Source organism: Trachypithecus francoisi, unplaced genomic scaffold, assembly GCF_009764315.1.
Source record: "Trachypithecus francoisi isolate TF-2019V2 unplaced genomic scaffold, Tfra_2.0 Lachesis_group13, whole genome shotgun sequence".
Lineage (NCBI taxonomy): Eukaryota > Metazoa > Chordata > Mammalia > Primates > Cercopithecidae > Trachypithecus > Trachypithecus francoisi.
Window position 1 is genome coordinate 31029490 of NW_022681458.1, and position 24283 is coordinate 31053772.

A 24283-nucleotide genomic window follows, 5' to 3' on the forward strand; every position below is an offset into this window, starting at 1 on the left:
AATAGTTTCCTATTTGTAAATTTATAAAATGTGTTTGATTTGCAAAATTGTAAAATCTTATGACTATAAATCTTTAAAATTTATAATGTTTGTAAATATTTATAAAATATTTTCCTATTTGTGAATATCAGAGATTGCCTCATAGCGTTGTTGTGAGGATTATGTTGTAAAAAAAACTGGGTTCTTGTCACATGACCAGGATAATTTAGGCACGCAGACACATTGTAGGTTGACTAGGGTAGGATTTATTAAATGAAAAGGAAAAAGGAACTCTCAGCAAAGCAAGACAAAGTCCTGCTAGGAGGTCTCCCACCTTACAGATTGAATCCTAGGTCAGCACACAGGAACAAGAGAGGCTAGGCTCCTCTCCTCTGCAAGGGGTGTGAACTTCCCAAGGCTCCACCTCATCCTCCCAGTGCACAGGTAGGCAATATTCAGAAAGGATCAGTTGGGAAAGGGCAGTCTTCATCTGGGACCAGCAGTCGGGGTTTTCGGCCTTTAGGCTGTTTAGGCTTGAAGGCAGGGTTTTGCCAGAGACCCTTGGCTGTCACCAGTCTCTATCAGTTAGATAGGGTAGTATACATAAAGCGCTTGAAATATTGCCTGGCAAAGTAAGCCCTCATTAAAAATTTGCTGTTACCCTTATTTTATTTCTTACATAATGCCTTGCTCCATTTTGTTTCAATATGGGAGACTTTTTATTATCTACTTCCTCTTGCTCTTGAGCTAGACCCTCTCTATGTCGTTTTGGAAACTATTTGCTACCTGTATTGTCATCAAATTAACTTTTTCCATCCTGAAAAAAAGTATTTACATCCTAACTTTTCTTATTGACATAACAAACCTAAAACAGTTGTTCTGAATCTATAAAAATGAGGTACACATTCAATCAAGAAAACATTTAACAAAACAATATGACTTGACTTATCTAAATTGTGATTTCCTTAAGAGCAAGGATGTTATACTTTATATTCTCTTTCCTTTATGGATCACTGATTTACATGTATCAGTGGTTCTCAGTGAACGCCCTTTCCTCCAGGTGTTTAGAAGTGTCAGGAATGGGGTGGGGGTGGGTGTGCACAGTTGGCTGGAGGTATAACTTGTATGGTGCCCTGGAGGACAGTGTTGTTCAATGTCCTATAATGCACATTTGGATTACAACTAATTGCGTCACTCCAAATATCAGTAATTTCCCATTGGGAAACACTGACATATATGATATATTACTTTTTGCTTCACCGAACATATATATATATATATATATATATCTTGATTGCCTCTTAAGGTAATGTGTTCAACTGTAATTTGATGGATGTGACTCGCAAAACACATACTACGCGCCTGGCAATATGAAGGAAGTGTTACCACTTGATATCACTCTGATTTTCTCAACTGTCCCCAAAGTGGAATGAGTATCATTTGCTTCTGATATCCAACCACCACCACTTAAACATCAAAAATGTTTACTAAAACCCTTATACCAAGGCCAGGCGTAGTGGCTCACACCTGTAATCCCAGCATGTTGGGAGGCCTAGGCAGGCAGACTGCTTGAACGCAGGACTTTGAGACCAGCCTGGGCAACATGGCAAAACCTCATTTCTACAAAAGATACAAAAATTAACCAGGTGTGGTGGTGTGTGCCTGTAGTCCCAGCTACTCAGGAGGCTAAGGTGGGAGGATTGCTTGAGCCCTGGAGTCAAAAGGTTGCAGTGAGCTGAGATCGCACCATTGTACTCTAGCCTGAGTGACATAGCAAGACCCTGTCTCCCTGCTACCCACAAAAACAAATAAAAAAACAAAAATATACCTTTAGCCTTATTTTGGCTTCATACTACATGATAAGGATGACTGTAATATTACCCAGATTGCGTGAATGACTCAGAAAGCATGTAATTTGACATTTAACCATAAAGAAAATAGAAAAGTTGTCCATATTGTTTGTTATAGGGGAAAAAGATTCTTTTAAATTATACATTTATTGTATTTTAATAGCAAAAAATAAATAATTTTAATCATTCCTTTTTAAAGAAGTGTCATTTTATTGTTGCCTTCTTTCAAAGTTAGTTCCCTAAACTTTCAATAGGTGGCAGTAGCATTCTACTTCCACAGGTCACATTATTGATAGCTAGTAGTAGTGTTTTCCAAGTAAGTGTATATGTTCTAAGATTTCTGAGATATGTCTTCTGATCTTCCTATTTTATCTAAATAAATATATTTGAATAATATTTTCATATTTCAAGCTAGGAATATATTCAGAGACGATGAATAACCAATACTGTACATAGCTATACCTTGTATTCGAGAGCTGGGTACACTATGGTTCTAGTTATTCAATTGAAATAGAAGAGCTTTAAATGTTACAATATACTTGGCCACATGTCATTTTATAACTATATAACTATTCAGTTTCCATTCTCTTTGTTATCCTTGAATTTTGAACATTTTGGGGCTTTCTGACCAGTTGAAATGCATGTCACAAATTTTATTTTCTTTTTAGAACAGAAACCTACTATATGGATGTAGCAATAATTGTTGGGCTTTTTAAAATCTATACTCTCCATAGTTTATGTCAATCTTATGATTTTTCATGGAATAGACAATAAAACAGTAAAATCCAGATGTTAAATAGTAATAATGGATATTATTGCTTGACTGCTCCCTATCTGCCAGACACTGCTAAGTGAATTGTCTCATTCTTTTTCTTCACAAATCTATATCATAAGTATTTTAATTATTTTTATTTTACATTTAAGGAAATTGAGGTATAGAGAGGTTAAGTAACTTGCCCAAATTACACATATATTCTAATTCCAGAACCTACACTCTTCACTTATATACTGTTATGACTGCCCAGAAGTGCAAAGCAGATGAGCCTTTTTTCTTTTCCTATTTCCTTCACTCAGTGGACAATGAAGTGAAAATGGAATGTTTTTTCTAATCTAATGAGAGCTCTTGGTTAGTCATTTCCTATGTGGTATGTGTTCTTAATTCTAAGGGCATAAAGAATTAGGTAAAGGAATAGAGAGGAAAAAATATTAATACTTCTTCTTCACATGTCTCTAAAACGGGAATATCCAGTTCTTAAGACCTTGAGCATGAGATTAATTAACTATCAAATAGCAAACCTAGTGTGTTTTATTTTATATTTTAACCACAATATATTAGAGCAACTGCTGCTGTTGTTTAAGGGAGTACTGGGCTAGATAACCTCTCCAAGGTGTTTTCCAGTTCCGTAATTTTATGATTCTAAGAATTCTGTCATTCAGAACTCTGAAAAAGACTATCCAGCCCACTCAGTAACTTCATAATAACTTTTTAATGCTAACTGTAGTATTATTTATTAACAAATATAAATGACTTAAAAATACTGCTATGAGCTTGTCAATCATTCACAAAGAGTACTTAGCTAATAATGTGTGGTCCAATTTTTTAGTGCCTTTGATTAGAGGATGATTTCAGAAAGCATAATGCAGTGTCTGCAGTGAAAAAGAAAGACCAAATCTGTTTAGTAATGCTCAACCCAATGGCAAGAATACGTATTTAATCTTTTTATCCCCAGAGAGTAAATTATATACTCTTGGAGACATTATTCTCAGACCTCTGAACTTCACTGAATGCACTGATGCAAGAAGTCTAAATCATTCCATTCTGGTTTGAAGTTTTACTTCAGCTTCTAGAAGTTTCCAGCATTTACATTTACAAAGGAACAACTCTTGTATGAGAGAATCAGGCTTAGATATCTTTACCCTTTCATATTGTAAAGACAGTGCATAAATTCCCAAATGTGGCATCACGTAGGCAAAAAAAAAAAAATTTTGAGACTTGTTGGATCCACCCTTATTTTCCAAATAAAGTGTCATACATAGTGTCATTGAACTAAACTAGGAGTAGACTTAGAAACCATCTTCAGGGATTTTCATGGAATACTCATCCGTTTTTGATATATAGGTTATTTCCCTATTTTTTTCTTTCTTTTTCTTTTTTTTTTTTTTTGTTCCATCTTTAGATTGTCTATGAGTAAACTTGAATGTGTGGGTTGGCAGTGGGAAACTTTGTGCTGATTAAAGGGTAGATATTTGACCTAATTAAATATATAATGAATAGAAGTGGAGATAGAAAAAGTAAGGGAAACAACAAGAGGGGAAGAAAGTTTTGATGTGGCCCAGCATGTTCAGAATTAGAGGCCAGAATACAGAGATGGAAGGAGTGGGGTGCCAGCCTTCCCACTGCTTAGTTTTGGAGTCATTCAATGCCAGTTACATTCTCTGTTTGTAGAACAGGGTAAAATAAAACCAAGGGAAAGACAGTTGGAGTGTTCATCAGCACAGTAGTTATGTTGATATACCTGTAAGGAATCTGCCCCTCACAGCTTCTACTCCACCTGATACACCCTGGTCTTGGTTGGTCCTGGGTCTTTTTACACTCCCATTCTACTCTTTTCCAGAAATGGTAAGTATCAAAACTGTCCCAACCAACAATGACACTGAAAAAATCAGTTTTATAATTTTAGAACTGCTGTAGCCAGCATTAAAAGCAGACCCTGCATCTTCTGAGAATCTGGCCCACCACCCTCCTTTGAGAACACAGCTGTGGCTTTGGACTTGACAGTGTGTGTTTAACTTCTAGTTTGAGTTTCACTGCACCACCTTTGCCGGTAACTTTCCATGTGTATGCTTTCTATAAGCCATAGTGAAGTTCTTACTCATTTCACGGCAGAATGATCAGAACTCTGTTTCTATCTGTATTTTCACAAAGAAGATAGGGCCAGCTGACCATATCTGGGCCTGGGACCTAAGAAATCAACTAGAATGGGGTATACTTTTGGAGGCTACCCGAAGTGGGAACCCAGTATTTCAAGTTCAAGCCAATTTCCTGAGGGAGGCTCAAGAGTCAGTGCCAGAGAGAACAGATATAAACTCCAAGTTCAGAGTGTGAGAGCCTAGAGTCAGGAATGAAATAAAGCTTGACTGAAGCAAGGACAGTCAGGAACAATTGACAATGGTCTAAATAGAATGCTTTCCAAAAATGCTAATGGGTTGTCCATGGCCAGCAGGAGGAGGTAGGTACATAGCTGTATTAACATTGATAATCCCAGATCATTCAGTCCAAGCTAGAGACTGCTAAACAAGCTATTGGGAGGTAGGGGAGGTGTATTTATCCATTTTCATACTGCTATGAAGAAATACCTGAGACTGGGTAATTTATTTTTTTAAAAAAAGGAGGGCGTTTAAAAGACTCACAGTTCCACATAGTTGGGGAGGCCTCATAATCATGGTGGAAGGTGAAGGAGGAACAACAGCACATCTTACATGATGGCAGGCAAAAGAGTGTGTGCAGGGGAACTGCTCTTTATAAAACCATCAGATCTCATGAGACTTACTATCACAAAAACAGCATAGGACAAACCCGCCCTCATGATTCAGTTATCTCCCACCAGGTCCCTCCCACAACATGTGGGGATTATGGGAGCTAAAATTCAAGATGAGATTTGGTTGGGGACACAGCCAAACCATATCAAGAGGGATCATGTGAAGGGATGAAAGAGGATGAGGGTACTGGACTTTGATTTCTTTAGTACTCTGATTTTATTATATTGCTTTCTACAGATCTAGATTAAATACCGTGCAATATTAAATAATACCTTATAAATATTTTGATGTGTTTATGAACATATATAGAACCCCCTTATCCCTCCAGATGTTAGAAGCAGAGCAGGAAAATCTGCATACTTAATTTCATTAATAAAGAAAAATCTTCAAGGATTTAGTCTCTGGAGGAAAATACAATAGGTGTTTTCGACAGCTGTACCTAAATAACTGTACCACAAGATGGTGCTCACACATTAAAGTAATGCTGTTTTTAAGAAGTTTGCCTCATCTAAATTTTAGAATCTGAAACAAGACATTTATGTTTTAAACTATTTTCACATCTTTTAGTACAAATTTCCTTAGCACTGAAATATAGTGAGTTTTAAATTTAAGCTGATTTGCTAACAAATGCCCTCTTTATGGAGGAAAAAAACAACAATTCCACTTTTGTTTGCCCTAAAGATCTTTTATTGTATAATTTCTGATATGTTAAGTGGGTTAAAGTTTGTATTTCTCACTTTGGGAGGCCGAGGCGGGCGGATCACAAGGTCAGGAGATCGAGGCCATCCTGGCTAACATGGTGAAACTCCGTCTCTACTAAAAATACAAAAAAAATTTAGCTGGGCGTGGTGGCGGGCGCCTGTAGTCCCAGCTAAATGGGAGGCTGAGGCAGGAGAATGACGTCAACCCAGAAGGCGGAGCTTGCAGTGAGCCGAGATCACGCCACTGCACTCCAGCCGGGGCGACAGAGCAAGACTCCGTCTCAAAAAAAAAAAAAAAATGTTTATATTTCTACCAGGCTCACTTTTTTCTTTTATTTCCTTTAAATTCAAGACAGTGCAACATAAATTAGCAGAATTAAAAACACATATATGTGTAACCAGAGCATTTGTGGACAACTGTCTCCAGCTGCATGAAGCAAAACGTTTGGACTCTGCCACTGCTTGCATGGCGAAATACTGGTATGCATGCTACAGTAATTAGAGTGTGGTATGTGCTCAGACTGTTATGGAATTCTGCCAATTTTAAGCTCAACCTTGAGGGTCTTAAAGGAGGAAATCGGTGAAATGAAAAATAAAAGTAAGACTCAACTTAAAAAAAAAACGCTAAAATGTTCCATTAAGCATACGTGTAATGTGCTAAAAATTATTCAGGTTGGTATTTAATTTTTTTATCCTAATAGGCAAGCAAAGTTAGTATTTAATTATTAACTTGCTATTGAAAATAAAATATTAAGAGTGGGATAATGAAGAGTGATATTGTTAGGATGACGAATTCGTTCATTCAAGTAATAGTTTAATTTCAAATTATCTGAAGAGCGACAGTATAGTGAGGCTGAAAGGGAACAGTAAAACTTAGGAGTCTTGAGATAGAGTCCCAATTCTTTTATTAAATAACTATAATTAAACTTAATTCCATCCAGGAAAATGTTTTTGTCATCTGTGAAATGGCTAAGTTGGACACGATTTTTCTATTTAAGGTGCTTTCCAAATGTAAGAAAAAATTCACGAAGAACTGGCTGTCCAATCAAAGTTTCACAGGCTCTATTAAGTGAAAGAAAAATAAAAATCCTGTTAAGTTTAGAAAGACTTCGATTTGAATGAAAGATTATTAGCAATGGTGTTAAAGATGAGTTGATTGAAAAAACATCCCTGTATGTCAGACTTTTGTATATTTTAAGATTTTGGAATATATGATCTAAATCAGATTCTGGAAGTAGATTCAGTTTCTTATTTTTAAAAACAAACATTCTCACATATCATTAGCCCAAGAGTAACCTAGATTAAATTCCTGTCATTATTCATTAACTTGTGTTCAGTTCAGTCACAAGTAGAACAAGGGAAATATTTTGTGCTTTATGTAATGATCCCATAATAATAAATTGCCAGATTGAAAAGTAATGTGGAATTACTTTTCAGAAACTTGCACTTTTGAGGAGACTTTTTATATTTACATTTACAACAAGTTCTTTGACTAGTGGCAAAGAGTGTAAAAAGAATTTACATATTTTTGGAAAAAGAAGTTCGGATAGCCATTGACCTTGTTATTTGAAAACCTCAGGTTTATACACATGCTGGTATTTCACATTGAAGCACAGGAGGCAGCTAGTTATAGCCCAGTAAATATTTCACAAAAATACTTGCCAAACATAAAAAAACTATCAAATTCCGACTATTATTGTCCCCAAAGTCTTGTCTATTAATAATTATATTGTTAATATATTGCTTAGAAATATCCTCACCTGTTGTATGGTTTGAGTTTAAAATTATTGTAAATTTTAAAAAGTATATATCTTTATTTTTGCTTTATGCTTCCCACCATTGAAAAATAAGTAGTGGGGTGCTGTACCTTGCCACTGTAGTAACTCCTACTGGAGAAGCTGAGGTGAGAGGGTCCTTTGAGCCCAGGAGTTCAAGACTGTAATGAGCTATGATTGTGCCGCTGTACCCCAACCTGGGCCATAGAGTGAGTGAGACTCCATCACTAAAACAAACACACAAACAAACAAAAAAAAAAGAAAAGACAAATAAGTAGAAAAAAGTTTTGAGCTAACATATTTTTATGTTAAGGTGAATAAAATCTCTATCATGAATTTTAATGATAGAATTGTGATATTATCAGAAAAGAATTTTTCTCAAGCACTGCATGTTTATATATACAAACATTATATATAATACTAATATACACACTTCAGGAATAATAATCTCTATGTAATTTTCTAATGTTTCCTATATGATAGCATATACTTTGTTAGTGTGCCCTCTCAGGTTTTCACTGTTATCTTCAATTTATTTCTGAAAAGTCAGAACCCTAAAAAATTGCTTTTTTATACTGAAATTCAGAATCATGATCTTCAAGTAGAAAGTGACATCACTGGAGAAAAAATGCATGTTACAAGGTCAAAAATAACTAGGTGGCTGAGTAATTTAGATCATATAGAGAATCCAAATAAATTAGAATATATTCAAGTTTTAACTGTAACTTTTTCTAGCCTGAAATAGCCAAAACCTAATCATCTGAGCTTTCTACCTTTTGTTTCTAGGCTAGCAAAAACCTAGCAAGAAATATAATTGATGAAAAAGGTATTCTTATATGAAAATTCTCTTGAAATTTATTTCATATGTAATTTTTATCATCTTCTTTGCTTGGCTAATATACTGTTCTAATCGCTTAATAAATGTGCACATTTCAACAATTGTAAATAATTAATTTTCTGGTTTTGAAGCACCTCGTGAAAATCCATTTCAAACATTTCTTTTCTGCCTTTTATTTTGGTCATTTAGGGCATCTGAGTTACAAAATAGTGTAGCTTATGACTGTGTACAGCTCCATGGAGGTTGGGGATACATGTGGGAGTACCCAATTGCAAAGTAAGTATAGTTTTCTGATATACTCCTCTTTATGATGTGAAGAAAAAGGAAAATGTCTTTACTTTGTACATCAAATGTAGAGGGAAAGGAGGTGTGCAATCTTTTGAATTTTTCAGCTGAATACAGACAAAATGTTTTCAAGCAAATGGAAACAGCTTTTTTATTTTTTATCAACTCCCTACTAGGATTTTATCTTTCTTAAAGTAAAGAGACCAATATACAAAAGCTTGATCCTTGGCTTTATTTGAATCATTATGTAGAAGGACAAATAGTATTTTCAAAATTTTTTTAATTTTTAATTTTTAATTTTATTTTATTTTGAGACAGTCTCACTCTGTCACCCAGGTTGGAGTACAGTGGCATGATCTGGACTCACTGCAACATCTGCCTTCCAGGTTCAAATAATTCTTGTGCCTCAGTCTCCAGAGTAGCTGGAATTAACAGGTGCGTGCCATGACACCTGGCTAATTTTTTTGTATTTTTGGTAGAGGTGTGGTTTTGCCATGTTGGCCAGGCTGGTCTCAAATCCCTGGCCTCAAGTGATCCACCTGCCTTGGCCTCCCAAAGTGCTGGGATTACAGGCGTCAGCCACTGCGTCTGGCCAAATACTACTTTTTTTTTAAAATTGAAAAAAAAAAAAAAAGCAATGCAGAAAATTTAACTGGCATATGAAAAGGATCTAAGTTGTCACATATCTTAAATATCTGATTATTTGTTTTGTTCTAAAAAATAAATTTAAAATCTTTATTTTTTCTAAATAGATGTTTTATTTCCTTCAAATTGAAAATAATCAAATATATCTTTTTATCATATATGAATATTCTTATCAGTTTGAAGCAGTACTAATTTATAAATAGGCAGTGTCCTCATCCATATTTTTTCCTCAATCTCCAGAATTTCCTTTTCTCTTAATATAGTATTTCACCTCAGAAGTCTCCCCATAGCTTTTCTCCTTATCACCTTAGAAAATATATTTTTCTTTTTTTTTTTTTTTTTTTTTTTGAGGCAGAGTCTCGCTCTGTCGCCCAGACTGGAGTGCAGTGGCGCAATCTCGGCTCACTGCAAGCTCCGCCTCCCGGGTTCACGCCATTCTCCTGCCTCAGCCTCCCGAGTAGCTGGGACTACAGGCGCCCGCCACCTCGCCCGGCTAGTTTTTTGTATTTTTAGTAGAGACGGGGTTTCACCATGTTAGCCAGGATGGTCTCGATCTCCTGACCTCGTGATCCGCCCGTCTCGGCCTCCCAAAGTGCTGGGATTACAGGCTTGAGCCACCGCGCCCGGCCAGAAAATATATTTTTATTATTATTTAGCAATGATTTTGGTTTAGAAAAATTTTCCCAAGGAAATTTTTGGTTTATACAAAAAAGTACAATTTGTTCTGAATCTGAGAGTAAGAATGCTATAGACTTCTAAAAACGTTTTAAGATTTTTATCTTAATATAAAGTATCTAAAGGAAAAAATTATGAAACTCACCTTCATTTTTTTTTTTTTTTTTTTTTTTTTTTTTTTTTTTTGGGGCGGAGTCTCGCTCTGTCGCCCGGACTGGAGTACAGTGGCCAGATCTCAGCTCACTGCAAGCTCCGCCTCCTGGGTTTCCGCCATTCTCCTGCCTCAGCCTCCCAAGCAGCTGGGACTACAGGCGCCCACCACCTCGCCCGGCTAGTTTTTGTATTTTTAGTAGAGACGGGGTTTCACCATATTAGCCAGGATGGTCTCGATCTCCTGACCTCGTGATCCGCCCGTCTCGGCCTCCCAAAGTGCTGGGATTACAGGCTTGAGCCACCGCGCCCGGCCTTTTTTTTTTTTTTTTTGAGACGGAGTCTTGCTCTGTCGCCCGGGCTGGAGTGCAGTGGCCGGATCTCAGCTCACTGCAAGCTCCGCCTCCCGGGTTTACGCCATTCTTCTGCCTCAGCCTCCCGAGTAGCTGGGACTACAGGCGCCCGCCACCTTGCCCGGCTAGTTTTTGTATTTTTTAGTAGAGACGGGGTTTCACAGTGTTCGCCAGGATGGTCTCGATCTCCTGACCTCGTGATCCGCCTGTCTCGGCCTCCCAAAGTGCTGGGATTACAGGCTTGAGCCACCGCGCCCGAAACCCACATTCAAACTGGCAGCCTAATGATTTCAAATTTATCTTTTTGGCAAGTATAATTGGAAACATTTAATATGCTTATAGTCCTTAGTGAGAAAAAATATTTTACTAAAATTACATTAAGAGCAGAAGCTATGTAGTGGCTCAATATTTGTGTGGTTTAGTTCACATTTAAGAAAGGCCTATTAGGTGGGGAGAAGGCAATCATCTAAATGGCTTAGGATTAGAGTGTGGCGTAAGCCTTGGTCTCTGTTTTCTCCGAGACCAAGTTGATACCAAGCAAACATTGTAGCTTGATGGCTTATTTGAAATCTCTGGTTGATACCAAGTTGATACCAAGCAAACATTGTAGCTTGATGGCTTATTTGAAATCTCTGGTTTTAGTCTGAGACTTATATTCCCTTTAAGAAACAATAATCTTTCTTGGCCAGTTTGTTCAAAGATTGTATGAATTTCTAAACTAGACTTCCATTTCTCTTCCCATGTATCGCCTAATATCAAAAAAGCCACTTAGGCCAGGCGCGGTGGCTCACTCCTGCTATCCTAGCACTTTGGGAGGCCAAGGCGGGTGGATCACCTGAGGTCAGGAGTTCAATACCAGCCTGGGCAACATGGCGAAATACCATTTCTACTAAAAATACAAAAAAAATAGCTAGGTGTGGTGCAGGCGCCTGTAGTCCCAGCTACTCCGGAGGCACAAGAATTGCTTGAACCTGGGAGGCGGAGGTTGCAATGAGTCGAGATTGTACCACTGCACTCCAGCCTGGGCGACAGAGTGAGACTCTGTCTCAAAAAAACAAACAAACAAAACAAAAAAACCCACGTAGACACATTCGGCAATATGTGGATGTAATGTAGAGACTTTGACTTGATTAAAAAAAGTTATTCTAATTGTGTTTCTTATATCCCCCAGACTAAACTACATTAGTTTATATATATGTTGCTGAGTGTTGGTTTCATAGATAAGAGGTGCTTTCTCTGCTTTTTTATTTTTTTTTTTGTTTTTGTCTTTTTAAATAACTGGTCTTCAGCATGTGTGTTTATTTAAGTCTTACTCATTAGACTCGAGCCTGTGAGGAGTGAGATTTAAGCCTTGCCATTTGAAGATTTCTCTGCCATGCTAGGAAGAGCAGCCTTAGATGTTAGAACTTCATTGCAGTGTGGTTAAACATTTCTGCTGCTGCCTTTCACTGTTAATTTTAGTTGATGACTAAATTTAATTAGTAACATATCAAAGGTCTACTAATCTCTGCTTTATCTACTCCATTGGAACTTCTTTAATGTAAAAAGAAGCCTAGCCTATTTAAAAAAATATATATATCTAAACACAGTGCGATTGCTGGAGTAGGTTTACAATAGGTAAGTGCTCAAAATGCAGGTGCTAGATTTTGTAGAGAACAGCAAAATCTGTTCAGAAAAAAAGTTTGAAAATATAAATATCTCAAGCTTTTAAAGTTTTCAGCCAAAAGTTCTGAGATTCTAAATTTCCTTTGTAATACAGTAAATCATATCAGTAAATATTTACTGAGTGCCCATTTCTTTGTAAGGAACCCTGATGAATATGGAGAAGAATAAGTCCAAAAATGGTATGTTCCTAGAGAGCTGGCACATTTAATTTGTCTTAAAAATCAAATTTAAACAAAACAAAACACCAAGATTATACTTGAGAAAAAAAAGAAAAAGGAAAAAAAGCCTTTGAGTGGGTCTACCAGGAAAGTCCAAAGTTCAATAACTAGCTCTAAGTTCTTTGGCCAATGAAAGTGTTGCGATATACAAAAAAAATTTGAAAAAGAGGCAGAATACCTACATCCTCATTCCAGCCTGCCAATGATGTGTTGTTAGTGACCATTAAACAGCAACCATTAATTAGGAAATGTATTAACTTCTCTCTACCTTAGTTCCTTTACCAGGAAAAGAGTATTAACATTTATCCCTCCCCAATCCCAGAGCTGAGAGGATAAAATGAGATGAGAAAAGACAAAAACAACTGCACAGTGGCATGGTTGTTATCATGACTATCAAAAGTGAATTTCTGATGATATTTGTTTTTGTTTTTTTTTTTTCGGGGGGTGGGTATGGCAATGGACTCAGCTACTTTGTATTTTAACTCCACACATCACTGAAGTGACTATTAACCATTTCCAAAAACCAGGTTACTTGTTAACTTTCTGGGAAATAATATTTTCTAAAGCATCAGTTTATATTCCTAATAGTGATAGTAGTTGTGGGAATGCTAGAAAATATGAATCTTTTTTCTTTCGTTTTCTATAAAACCAGTGGATTTCAACTTTTTTAGGAAATGTTAAAGATAAAAAGAAACTAAGACATTCTGTCCTTTTCCTAATCTAAAACAGACTTAAGAGTGTTATCATATGTGCTGAATTTTACAAAATTAAATCAGCTGATATATACTTACTATTTTTATTTTGAATTTGTAATCTAATCAAATTAATACAAAGCTATACATATTATTAATGTCTTAATAGTTTTTTTACTATTACTCCAATATAGGATGAATGACATATTGAAAAAATTAGTAATTTGTGAAGGACTTTTATTGTTTGTACTTCATTAAATTAATAGTTTAAGAGTTACCTGGTAAGACAAAATTTACAGTTTCTAAAATATTTTATTTATTCGTTCAATTATCTTCTGATTTATCCAGAGCTTATGTAGATGCCAGAGTTCAGCCAATCTATGGTGGTACAAATGAAATAATGAAGGAGCTGATTGCAAGAGAGATCGTCTTTGACAAGTAGACATCTGCCCACATCCTGGAATCCTATTACAGCTAATCTGGTTTTAAATCTGCTCAAGATAAAATGTAACTTGGAAAGCGAAGAACACTAAACATGTTTTTACCTGCTCTCTCTGTAGAGAAGGAAATAAAATATAAATATAAGATTAACACAGTGGAAGGACAAATCTTTGAAGCCAAAATTCTAGTTTTCCAATATAAGGTTTAACTTACAGTTTTTTATGTAGCCAAAGGTAAAAGATTTTCTGAATCTAGATGCCTAGGTGTTTCATTTATCTCTAAAATTCTAAAAAGCATAAATTGTTCAAATCTTCAAACTGAGGCAGAAATAATTTTATGTCGTTATAATATGAAAACATTAATAAGATAGCACATTGACTTTTAAAGGGAAAAGTAAATATACTTAGAATGTAAACTCATTTCGGCTACCATTTGCTCCAAATTCCCTAGAACAGTGGTTTTTACCACTGTACTCCAACCCCCTGTTTTTAAGCAATGGAACTCTTTCTTCAAACAAAAGCTTATGCGGTACATCTCTGTGAAAAGCAGTGAGAACTGCTTTGATTGAAGCCGGAAGCCGTAATACCTTACTGCCTTGAAACCCCCAGGACTCAGCTAAGTATTTGCCTAACCCTGACCAGGGAATGCCTTGGTTCTGTCAATTGCTGACACCTGATAACACGGACTAATCCATCATTCTTTAATTTCAAGATATTGGTACATTTTATAGGTATCAAAGCAATGGCTTTTTTGCAACAGTTAATGTGTTTAGTAACTTAATGATTACTTTATGTCTTCTATAAACCAGGCTGTTAATACAATGATGACAAACAAAACTGGCAAGATCACTAAAAAATAAGTGAATAAACACATAAGTAGTAAAATAAGGTAAGAAGTAAATATGTAAAGGAGATAATTTCAAGCATAAGTGCAATGTAAATAATTAAGCATTTAAAATTCAAAAGTGAGGAAATGACAGTTGATTTGAGACTTAAAAGTAATTACAAAAAATAAACCATTAATTTAAAGTAGCTTTAAAATGGAAATAGATGTATTCTTACTCAACTTAGAACACAAACATTTTGTTTGGTATTGTTGATATTAAACGTTGTTTTTTAATACAGCCATTACAGCTGGAGAGAGGAGAGGGAAGAAAAAATATTTTGATACCATTCTTTTTTTTATTTTTTTTTTTATAATTTTTTTTTTAAAGATGGAGTCTCGCTTTATCATCCAGGCTGGAGTGCAATGGTGTGACCTCTGCTCACAGCAACCTCCGCCTCCCGGGTTCAAGCGATTCTCCTGCCTCAGCCTCCTGAGTAGCTGGGATTGCAGGCACATACCACCACACCTGGCTAATTTTTGTATTTTTACTAGAGACAGGGTTTCACCATGTTGGTCAGGCTAGTCTCGAACTCCTGGCCTCATGTTCTGCCTGCCTCAGCCTCCCAAAGTACTGTGATTACAGGTGTGAGCTACCACACCTGGCCTTTTTATTATACTTTAAGCTCTGGGATATATGTGCAGAACATGCAGGTTTGTTACATAGGTATACACACGCCATGGTGGTTTCCTGCACCCATCAACCTGTCATCTACATTAGGTATTTCTCCTAATGCTATCCCTCCCCTACCCTCCTATCTTCCACAGGCCCTGGTGTGTGATGTTCCCCTCCCTGTGTCCATGTGTTCTCATTTTTCAACTCCCACTTATGAATGAGAGCATGTGGTGTTTGATTTTCTGTTTCTGTGTTAGTTTGCTGAGAATGATGGTTTCCAGCTTCATCCATATCCCTGCAAAGGACATGAACACATCCTTTTTTATGGCTGCATAGTATTCCATGGTGTATATGTGCCACATTTTCTTTATCCAGTCTATCATTGATGGGCATTTGGGTTGGGTCCAAGTCTTTGCTATTGTGAACAGTGCTGCAATAAACATATGTGTGCATGTGTCTTTATAGTAGAGTGATTTATAATCCTTTGGGTATATACCCAGTAATGAGATTGCTGGGTCAAATGGTATTTCTGGTTCTAGATCCTTGAGGAATCGCCACACTATCTTCCACAATGGTCGAACTAATTTCCACCCCCACCAACAGTGTAAAAGTGTTCCTATTTCTTGACATCCTCTCCAGCATCTATTGTTTTCTGACTTTTTAATGATTGGCATTCTAACTGGCATGAGATGGTATCTTATTGTGGTTTAGATTTGCATTTCTCTAATGACCAGTGATGATGAGCTTTTTTTCATATGTTCGTTGGCCACATAAATGTCTTCTTTTGAGAAGTGTCTCTTCATCTCCTTCACCCACTTTTTGTTGGAGTTGTTTTTTTCTTCTAAATTTGTTTAAGTTCCTTGTATACTCTGGATATTAGCCCTTTATCAGATGGATAGATTGCAAAAATGTTCTCCCATTCTGTTGGTTGCCTGTTCACACTGATGATAGTTTCTTTTGCTGTGCAGAAGCTCTTTAGTTTAATTATATCCCATTTGTCAACTTTGGCTTTGTTGCAATTGGTTTTGGTGTTTTAGTCATGAAATCTTGGCCCATGCCTATGTCCTGAATGGTATTGCCTAGGTTTTCTTCTAGGGTTTTTATGGTTTTTAGGTCTTACATTTAAGTCTTTAATCCATCTTGAGTTAATTTTTGTATAAGGTGTAAGGAGGGGGTCCAGTTTCAATTTTCTGCGTATGGCTAGCCAGTTTTCCCAACACTATTTATTAAATAGGGAATCATTTCCCCATTGCTTGTTTTTGTCAGGTTTGTCAAAGATCAGATGGTTGTAGATGTGTGGCATTATTTCTGAGGCCTCTGTTCTATTACATTGGTCTATATATCCATTTTGGTACCAGTACCATGCTGTTTTGGTTACTGTAGCCTTGTAGTATAGTTTGAAGTCAGGTAGCATGATGCCTCTAGCTTTGTTCTTTTAGCTCAAGATTTTCTTGGCTATGTGGTCTCTTTTTTGGTTCCATATGAAATTTAAAGTAGTTTTTTCTAATTCTGTGAAGAAAGTCAATGGTAGCTTGATGGGAATAGCGTTGAATCTATAAATTACTTTGGGCACTATAGCCATTTTCACTATATTGATTCTTCCTATCCGTGAGCATGTAATGTTTTTCCATTTGTTTGTGTCCTCTCTGATGTCCTTGAGCAGCAGTTTGTAGTTCTCCTTGAAGAGGTCCTTCACATCCCTTGTAAGCTGGATTCCTAGGTATTTTATTCTCTTTGTAGCAACTGTGAATGGGAGTTCACTCATGATTTGGCTGTTTGTCTATTACTGGTCTATAAGAATGCTTGTGGTTTTTGCACATTGATTTTGTATCCTGAGACTTTGCTGAAGTTACTTATCAGCTTAAGGAGATTTTTGGCTGAGATGATGGGGTTTTCCAAATATACAACCATGTCATCTGCAAACAGAGACAATTTGACTTCCTCTCTTACTGTTTGAATACCTATATTTCTTTCTCTTGCCTGACTGCCCGGGCCACAACTTCCAATACTATGTTGAATAGGAGTGGTAAGAGAGGGCATCCTTGTCTTGTGCTGGTTTTCAAAGGGAATGCTTCCAGTTTTTGCCCATTCAGTATGATACTGGCTATGGGTTTGTCATAAATAGCTCCTATTATTTTGAGATACATTCCATCAATACCTAGTTTATTGTGAAGGGGTGCTGATTTTTATCGGAGGCCTTTTCTGCATCTGTTGAGATAGTCACGTGGTTTTGTCATTGGTTCTGTTTATGTGATGGGTTAAGTTTATTCATTTGTGTATGTTGAACCAGCCTTGCATTCCAGGGATGAAGTCAACTTGATCATGGTGGATAAACTTTTCAGTGTGCTGCTGGATATGGTTTGCCAGTATTTTATTGAGGATTTTTGCATCGATGTTCATCAGGGATATTGGCCTGAAATTTTCTTTCTTTTTTCTTTTGTTGTTGTGTCTCTGCCAGGTTTTGGTATCAGGGTGATGCTGGCCTCATGAAATGAGTTAGAGAGGAGTCCCTCTTTTTTTATTGTTTGGGATAGTTTCAGAAGGAATGGTACCAGCTCCTCTTTGTACCTCCGACAGAAGATGGCTGTGGATCCATCTGGTCCTGGGCTTTTTTTTGGTTGGTAAGCTATTAATTCCTGCCTCAATTTCAGAGCCTATTATTGGTCTATTCAGAGATTGGACTTCTTCCTTGTTTAGTCTTGGGAGGGTGTATGTGTCCAGGAATTTATCTATTCTAGATTTTCTTTTTTTTTTTTTTTTTTTTTTTTTGAGACGGAGTCTCGCTCTGTTGCCCAGGCTGGAGTGCAGTGGCGGATCTCAGCTCACTGCAAGCTCCGCCTCCCGGGTTCCCGCCATTCTCCTGCCTCAGCCTCCGAGTAGCTGGGACTACAGGCGCCCGCCACCTCGCCCGGCTAGTTTTTTGTATTTTTTAGTAGAGACGGGGTTTCACCATGTTAGCCAGGATGGTCTCGATCTCCTGACCTCGTGATCCACCCGTCTCGGCCTCCCAAAGTGCTGGGATTACAGGCTTGAGCCACCGCGCCTGGCCTATTCATTGATTTTTTGAAGGCTTTTTCATGTTTCTGACTCCTTCAGTTCTGCTCTGATCTTAGATATTTCTTGTCTTCTGGTAGCTTTTGAATTTGTTTGCTCTTGCTGTTCTAGTTCCTTTAATTGTGATGTTACGGTGGTGATTTTAGATCTTTCCTGCTTTCTCCTGTGGGCATTTAGTGCTATTAGTTTCCCTCCAAATACTGCTTTAGCTGAATCCCAGAGATTCTGGTATGTTGTCTCTTTGTACTCATTCATTTCAAAGAACTTCTTGATTTCTGCCTTAATTTTGTTATTTACCCAGTAGTCATTCAGGAGTAGGTGGTGTTCAGTATCCATGTAGTTGTGCAGTTTTGAGTGAGTTTCTTAATCCTGAGTTCTAATTTGATTGTACTGTGGTCTGAGAGACTGTTTGTTGTGGTTTCTGTTATTTTGCATTTGCTGAGGAGTGTTTTACGTCCAATTATGTGGTCAATTTCAGAATAAGAATGTGGTGCTGAGAAGAATGTATATTCTGTTGATTTGGGGTGGAGAGTTCTGTAGATGTCTATTAGGCTCACTTGGTCCACAGCTGAGTTCAAATTCTGAATATCTTCTTAATTTTCTGTCTCATTGATCTAATATTGACAGTGGGGTGTTAAAGTCTCCCACTATTATTGTGTGGGAGTCTAAGTCTCTTTGTAGGCCTCTAAGAACTTTCTTTATGAATCTGGGTGCTTCTGTATTGGGTGCATATATATTTAGGATAGTTAGCGTTTCTTGTTGCATTGATCCCTGTAATGCCCTTCTTTGTCTTTTTTGATCTTTGTTGGTTTAAAGTCTGTTTTAGAGAGACTAGGATTGCAACCCCTGATTTTTTTGGCTCTCCATTTGCTTGGTAGATATTCTGCCATCCCTTTATTTTGAGCCTATGTGTGTTTTGCACATGAGATAGGTCTCCTGAATACAGTACACCAATGGGTCTTGACTGTTTATCCAATTTGCCAATCTGTATCTTTTAATTGGGGCATTTAGGCCATTTACATTTAAGGTTAATATTTTTATGTCTGAATTTGATCCTGTCATTATGAGGCTAGCTGGTTATTTTGCCCATTAGTTGATGCATTTTCTTCAGTGTCAATGGTCTTTACAATTTGGTACATTTTTGCAGTGGCTGGTACTGGTTTTTCCCTTCCATATTTAGTGCTTCCTTCAGGAGCTCTTGTAATGCAGGCCTCGTGGTGACAAAATCTCTCAGCATTTGCTTGTCGGTAAAGGATTTTATTTCTCCTTTGTTTATGAAGCTTAGTTTGACTGGATATGAAATTCTGGGTGGAAAATTCTTTTCCTTAAAAATGTTGAATATTGGCCCCCATTCTTTTCTGGCTAGTAGCATTTCTGCAGAGAGATCTGCTGTTAATCTGATGGGCTTCCCTTTGTGGGTAAACCGACCTTTCTCTCTGGCTGCCCTTGACATTTTTTCATTCATTTCAACCTTGATGATTCTGATGATTATGTGTCTTGGGGTTGCTCTTCTTGAGAAGTATCTTTGTGGTGTTCTCTGTATTTTCTGAATTTGAATGTTGGCTTATCTTGCTAGGTTGGGGAAGTTCTCCTGGATGATATCCTGAAGAGTATTTTCCAGCTTGGTTCTGTTCTCCCCATCATTTTCAGGTACACCAGTCAAATGTAGATTTGGTCCTTTCACATAGTCCCATATTTCTTGGAGGCTTTGTTCATTCCTTTTCATTCCTTTTTCTCTAATCTTGTCTTCATGCTTTATTTCATTAAGTTCATCTTTAATCTCTGATATCCTTTCTTCTGCTTGATTGATTTGGCTATTGATACTTGTGTATGCTTCATGAAGGTCTCCTGGCTGTGTTTTTCAGCTCCATCAGGCTATTTATGTTCTTCTCTAAACTGGTTATTCTAGTTAGCAATGCCTCTAACCTTTTTTTCAAGATTCTTAGCTTCCTTGCATTGGGTTAGAACATGTTCCTTTAGCTCGGAGGAGTTTGTTATTACCCACCTTCTGAAGCCTACTTCTGTCAATTCGTAAAACTCATTCTCTGTCCAGTTTTGTTCCCTTGCTGGCAAGGAGTTGTGATCCTTTGGAGGAGAATTGGCATTCTCGTGTTTGGAATTTTCAGCCTTTTTGTGCTGGTTTTTCCTCATCTTCATGGATTTATCTGCCTTTGGTCTTTGATGTTGTTGTCCTTAGGATGGGTTTTCTGTGTGGATGTCCTTTGTGTTGATGTTGATGCTATTCCTTTCTGTTTGTTAGTTTTCCTTCTAACAGACCCCTCTGCTGCAGGTCTTCTGGAGTTTGCTGGAGGTCCACTCCAGACCCTTTTGCCTGGGTATCACCAGCAGAGGCTGCAGCACAGCAAAGATTGCTGCCTGTTCCTTCCTCTGGAAGCTTTGTCCCAGAGGGGCACCCACCAGATACCAGCGGTGCTCTCCTGTATGAGGTGTTTGTCGACGCCTGCTAGGGGGTTTCTCCCAGTCAGGAGGCAGGGGAGTCAGGTACCTACTTGAGGAGGCAGTCTGTCCCTTAGCAGAGCTTGAGCGCTGTGCTAGGCGATTCGCTGTTCTCTTAAGAGCCAGCAGGCAGGCATATTTAAGTCTGCTGAAGCTGTGCCCACAGCCACCCCTTCCTCCAGGTGCTCTGTCACAGGTAGATGGGAGTTTTATCTATAAGCCCCTGACTGGGGCTGCTGCTTTTCTTTCAGAGATGCCCTGCCCAGAGAGGAGGAATCTAGGGAGGCAGTCTGGCTACAGCAGCTTTGCAGAGCTGCGGTTGGCTCTGCCCAGTTCAAACTTCCAAGTGGCTTTGTTTACACTGTGAGGGGAAAAACCACCTACTCAAGCCTCAGTAATGGCAGATGCCCCTCCCCCCACCAAGCTCGAGCATCCCAGGTTGACTTCAGACTGCTGTGCCTGGAGCAAGAATTTCAAGCCAGTGGATCTTAGCTTGCTGGGCTCTGTGGGGGTGGGATCCGCTGAGCTAGACCACTTGGCTTCCTGGCTTCAGCCCCTTTTCCAGGGGAGTGAATGGTTCTGTCTTGCTGGTGTTTCAGGCACCACTGGTGTATGAAAAAAAAAAAAACTCCTGCAGATAGCTCAGTGTCTGCCCAAATGGCTGCTCAGTTTTGTGCTTGAAACCCAGGGCCCCGGTGGTGTAGGCACCCGAGGGAATCTTCCGGTCTGCGGGTTGCAAAGACCGTGGGAAAAATGTAGTATCTGGGCCATAATGCACAGTTCCTCACAGTACAGTCCTCATGGCTTACCTTGGCTAGGGAAGGGAGTTCCCTGACCCCTTGCACTTCCTGGGTGAGGCAACACCCCAACCTGTTTCAGCTCATCCTCCGTGGGCTGCACCCAATGTCTAATGAGTCCCAGTGAGATGAGTTGGGTACCTCAGTTGGAAATGCAGAAATCACCCTATACCTACACCATCCTTTTCTAGAACTATACAGCTTTGATTTGCTCTTAGGTAGAAGTTTGTATAGTTGCCAGCTTAGGATCTTTATCATATGCAAAGTGGATTAAAATAATTTTTTATTAGATTTTACTGTATTTGTGGCTTTCACTTTTCTCCTACTGCCAGAAAGTGATATAGGACTAGATGGACCCCTTCCACACTGCCCCACTTCACTGCAGCCTCTTTTCCTTCCATTCCCAATCTTGAAGAAAATTAGATTTTAGGAATGAAATATCTGTAGGTTAAAAAAGTAAATTAGCACAGTAGGAAAAGTCTATTGTGTAGAGATGGACAGAGTTAGGTTTAAATGACTACCATTTAGGAGCCACTCAACCTCCGGTATGTTGTTTACCTTCCCAGGATTTTGTCAGGTGCAAATGACAAAAGAAACCCAGTTGAAACCACCCTAGGCAAAAACTTAAGTTTGGTTGCTTAAAAGTATTGCAGAGCAGCTCATATAAAGGCCTGCAGGAAATGGAGTTTCAAGGGCCTGATTCTGGAGCTGAGAACTCCCAGCATTTATGCTATATCCATTTATTTATACTTTTCTTTGCAAATTGGCCTAATGAACCCTGTAGAAGACCTTCATTATGAACCCTGTAAAAATGATCTTGTGCTGCTTCAGGCCTGCATCCATCATTATAAGGTAGGGGAGAAATGGACTATGATTGACAGTTCCATCAGGAATATGTGGACTGGGAGAAGCAGTCTCTGAAGCAGTGTGGTATTATCAAAAGAAAAAGAACAAAAAAGGCTACTGGGCAGACCTAAATCTCTCTCCTTCTCTTCCTCTTTCTCACACACACACGTGCACACATACATAGTGAATACATTCCTCTAGAGCTAGGAATAGGTTCTAGTAATTTATGTATAGCAGAAAGTGAAAAGATTTCTAAGGTAGGATTTTTTTTTGCAATGATCTCTGGTATATTTTCTATTCTAAGCCAGTGGCTTTCTTTATCTTAACAACTACAGTCTTGTTTTACACCCCCAAAAGAAGCATGTTTTGTATCATGGGCTTAAAGCTGAACCAAACAAAAAAAGGGAATTCACAATGTGCTTCTTCATCTTTCATTGGGTTTTTATTTCTTAAACAGCTTCTCTTTATGTTTTGCTTGTGTGGCTTTGATTGTTGTCCCCTAGGGAGGGAACTTATCATCTGTATCTCATGCGGTGCTGAGTGCTCAAGAAACGATAAATAATAATAATAATGCTCAAAAGAACAGGCTGGACCAACACAGCAAGAAAGAAACATTGTGTAAATATAAATGAGAGTTTAAAAGCCTGAGTAATTTTGTTTTTTGGCTAAGAGTTTTAGGATCATGATTGCTTTAAAATTACTCGACCTTTCTTTCTTTGATGGTGTCATTGAAAACTGTTTTGATTTGCTATTTTAAAATCTAACGCTTCAAATTTTTACTAATCTAGTAATTCTAGTAGTTTATTACTCAAAGTATAAGATTTCTAGCAAACTGTTTTTCTCATGTCAGTATTATTTTTGGCATACACAGCATTTATTTATTTGGAGTCACTGGAAAGATTTGACATTCAGATTGAAACCAACTGTAGGTCTAAGTCTGTTGCTTTACAATAAATGAGGAAAAGAAGTTCTACTATAGTTTTTTAAATGTCATTTTTAAGAAAAAACGTATGGAAAATGTAAAACTTACTAAAAAATAGAGTACAATATAATGAACCTCCAGCTTCAACATTTGCCAATCTCCCCCAGTTTTTTCCTCACGTATTATAGGACAAATTCCAGACTTAATGTTACTTCAGAAACACAAATGTATTTCAGAATATGTATCTAACAGGTGAAGATATTTTTACATAGCCACAAGGTTATTATCATACTTTAAAAAACTTAAATTTAACACATAATTCCAAGTTCACATTAAATTTTCCTTGACTGCATCAAAAATGCCTTTTGTAGTTAGTTTATTGAAATCAGGATCTGAACAAGGTCCTCAAATTGTATTTGGTCTCTCTCTCTCTGTCTCTCTCCTTTTTAAAATAGCAGTCCTCCCTTTTCTCTTTTTCCTTTCTCTTTATACATTTTATTTTGAAAGTTAACATATAGCATATTTTCCCTTTTTTGGTATTCATACATAACAGTAAAATTGCCTTTTTTGGTTCTCTGAATTTTAGCTTTTATAGATTGATGTGATCACCACCACAATTAGGATATACAGAACAGTCTTATCATCCCCAAAAAACTCCCTCAACAGTCTTTCCACCTCAAAAAATTCTGCCCTTTATATTCATACCCTCTCCACACCTATTACTGTTGGCACTCACTGATCTAATCTCTGTCTTTACAGTTTTGTCATTTTGAGATGGTCATATAAATGGAATCATATAGCATATTATCTTTCGAGAATGATTTATTTCTCTTAGCAAAATATATTTGTGATCCATCCATGTTGCATGAGTCAATAACTTGTTCCTTTTTTGGTGCTAACTG

General features: G+C 37.6%; 1 protein-coding gene across 3 annotated transcripts in view; it reads left to right on the top strand.

Moving 5' to 3' along the window:
* Positions 1 to 24283, top strand: part of ACADL (acyl-CoA dehydrogenase long chain) — a 51668-nt gene that overhangs the window by 26037 nt on the left and 1348 nt on the right. For 2 of the 3 annotated variants that reach the window (XM_033230416.1, XM_033230418.1), the window contains 2 exons: positions 6423 to 6550; positions 8873 to 8959. In XM_033230416.1, coding sequence (XP_033086307.1) covers positions 6423 to 6550; positions 8873 to 8959 — 215 coding nt within the window. Of the gene's footprint in view, positions 1 to 6422; positions 6551 to 8872; positions 8960 to 13714; positions 14772 to 24283 lie in introns of those variants that run through there. The other variant, XM_033230417.1, reaches the window with a different exon arrangement.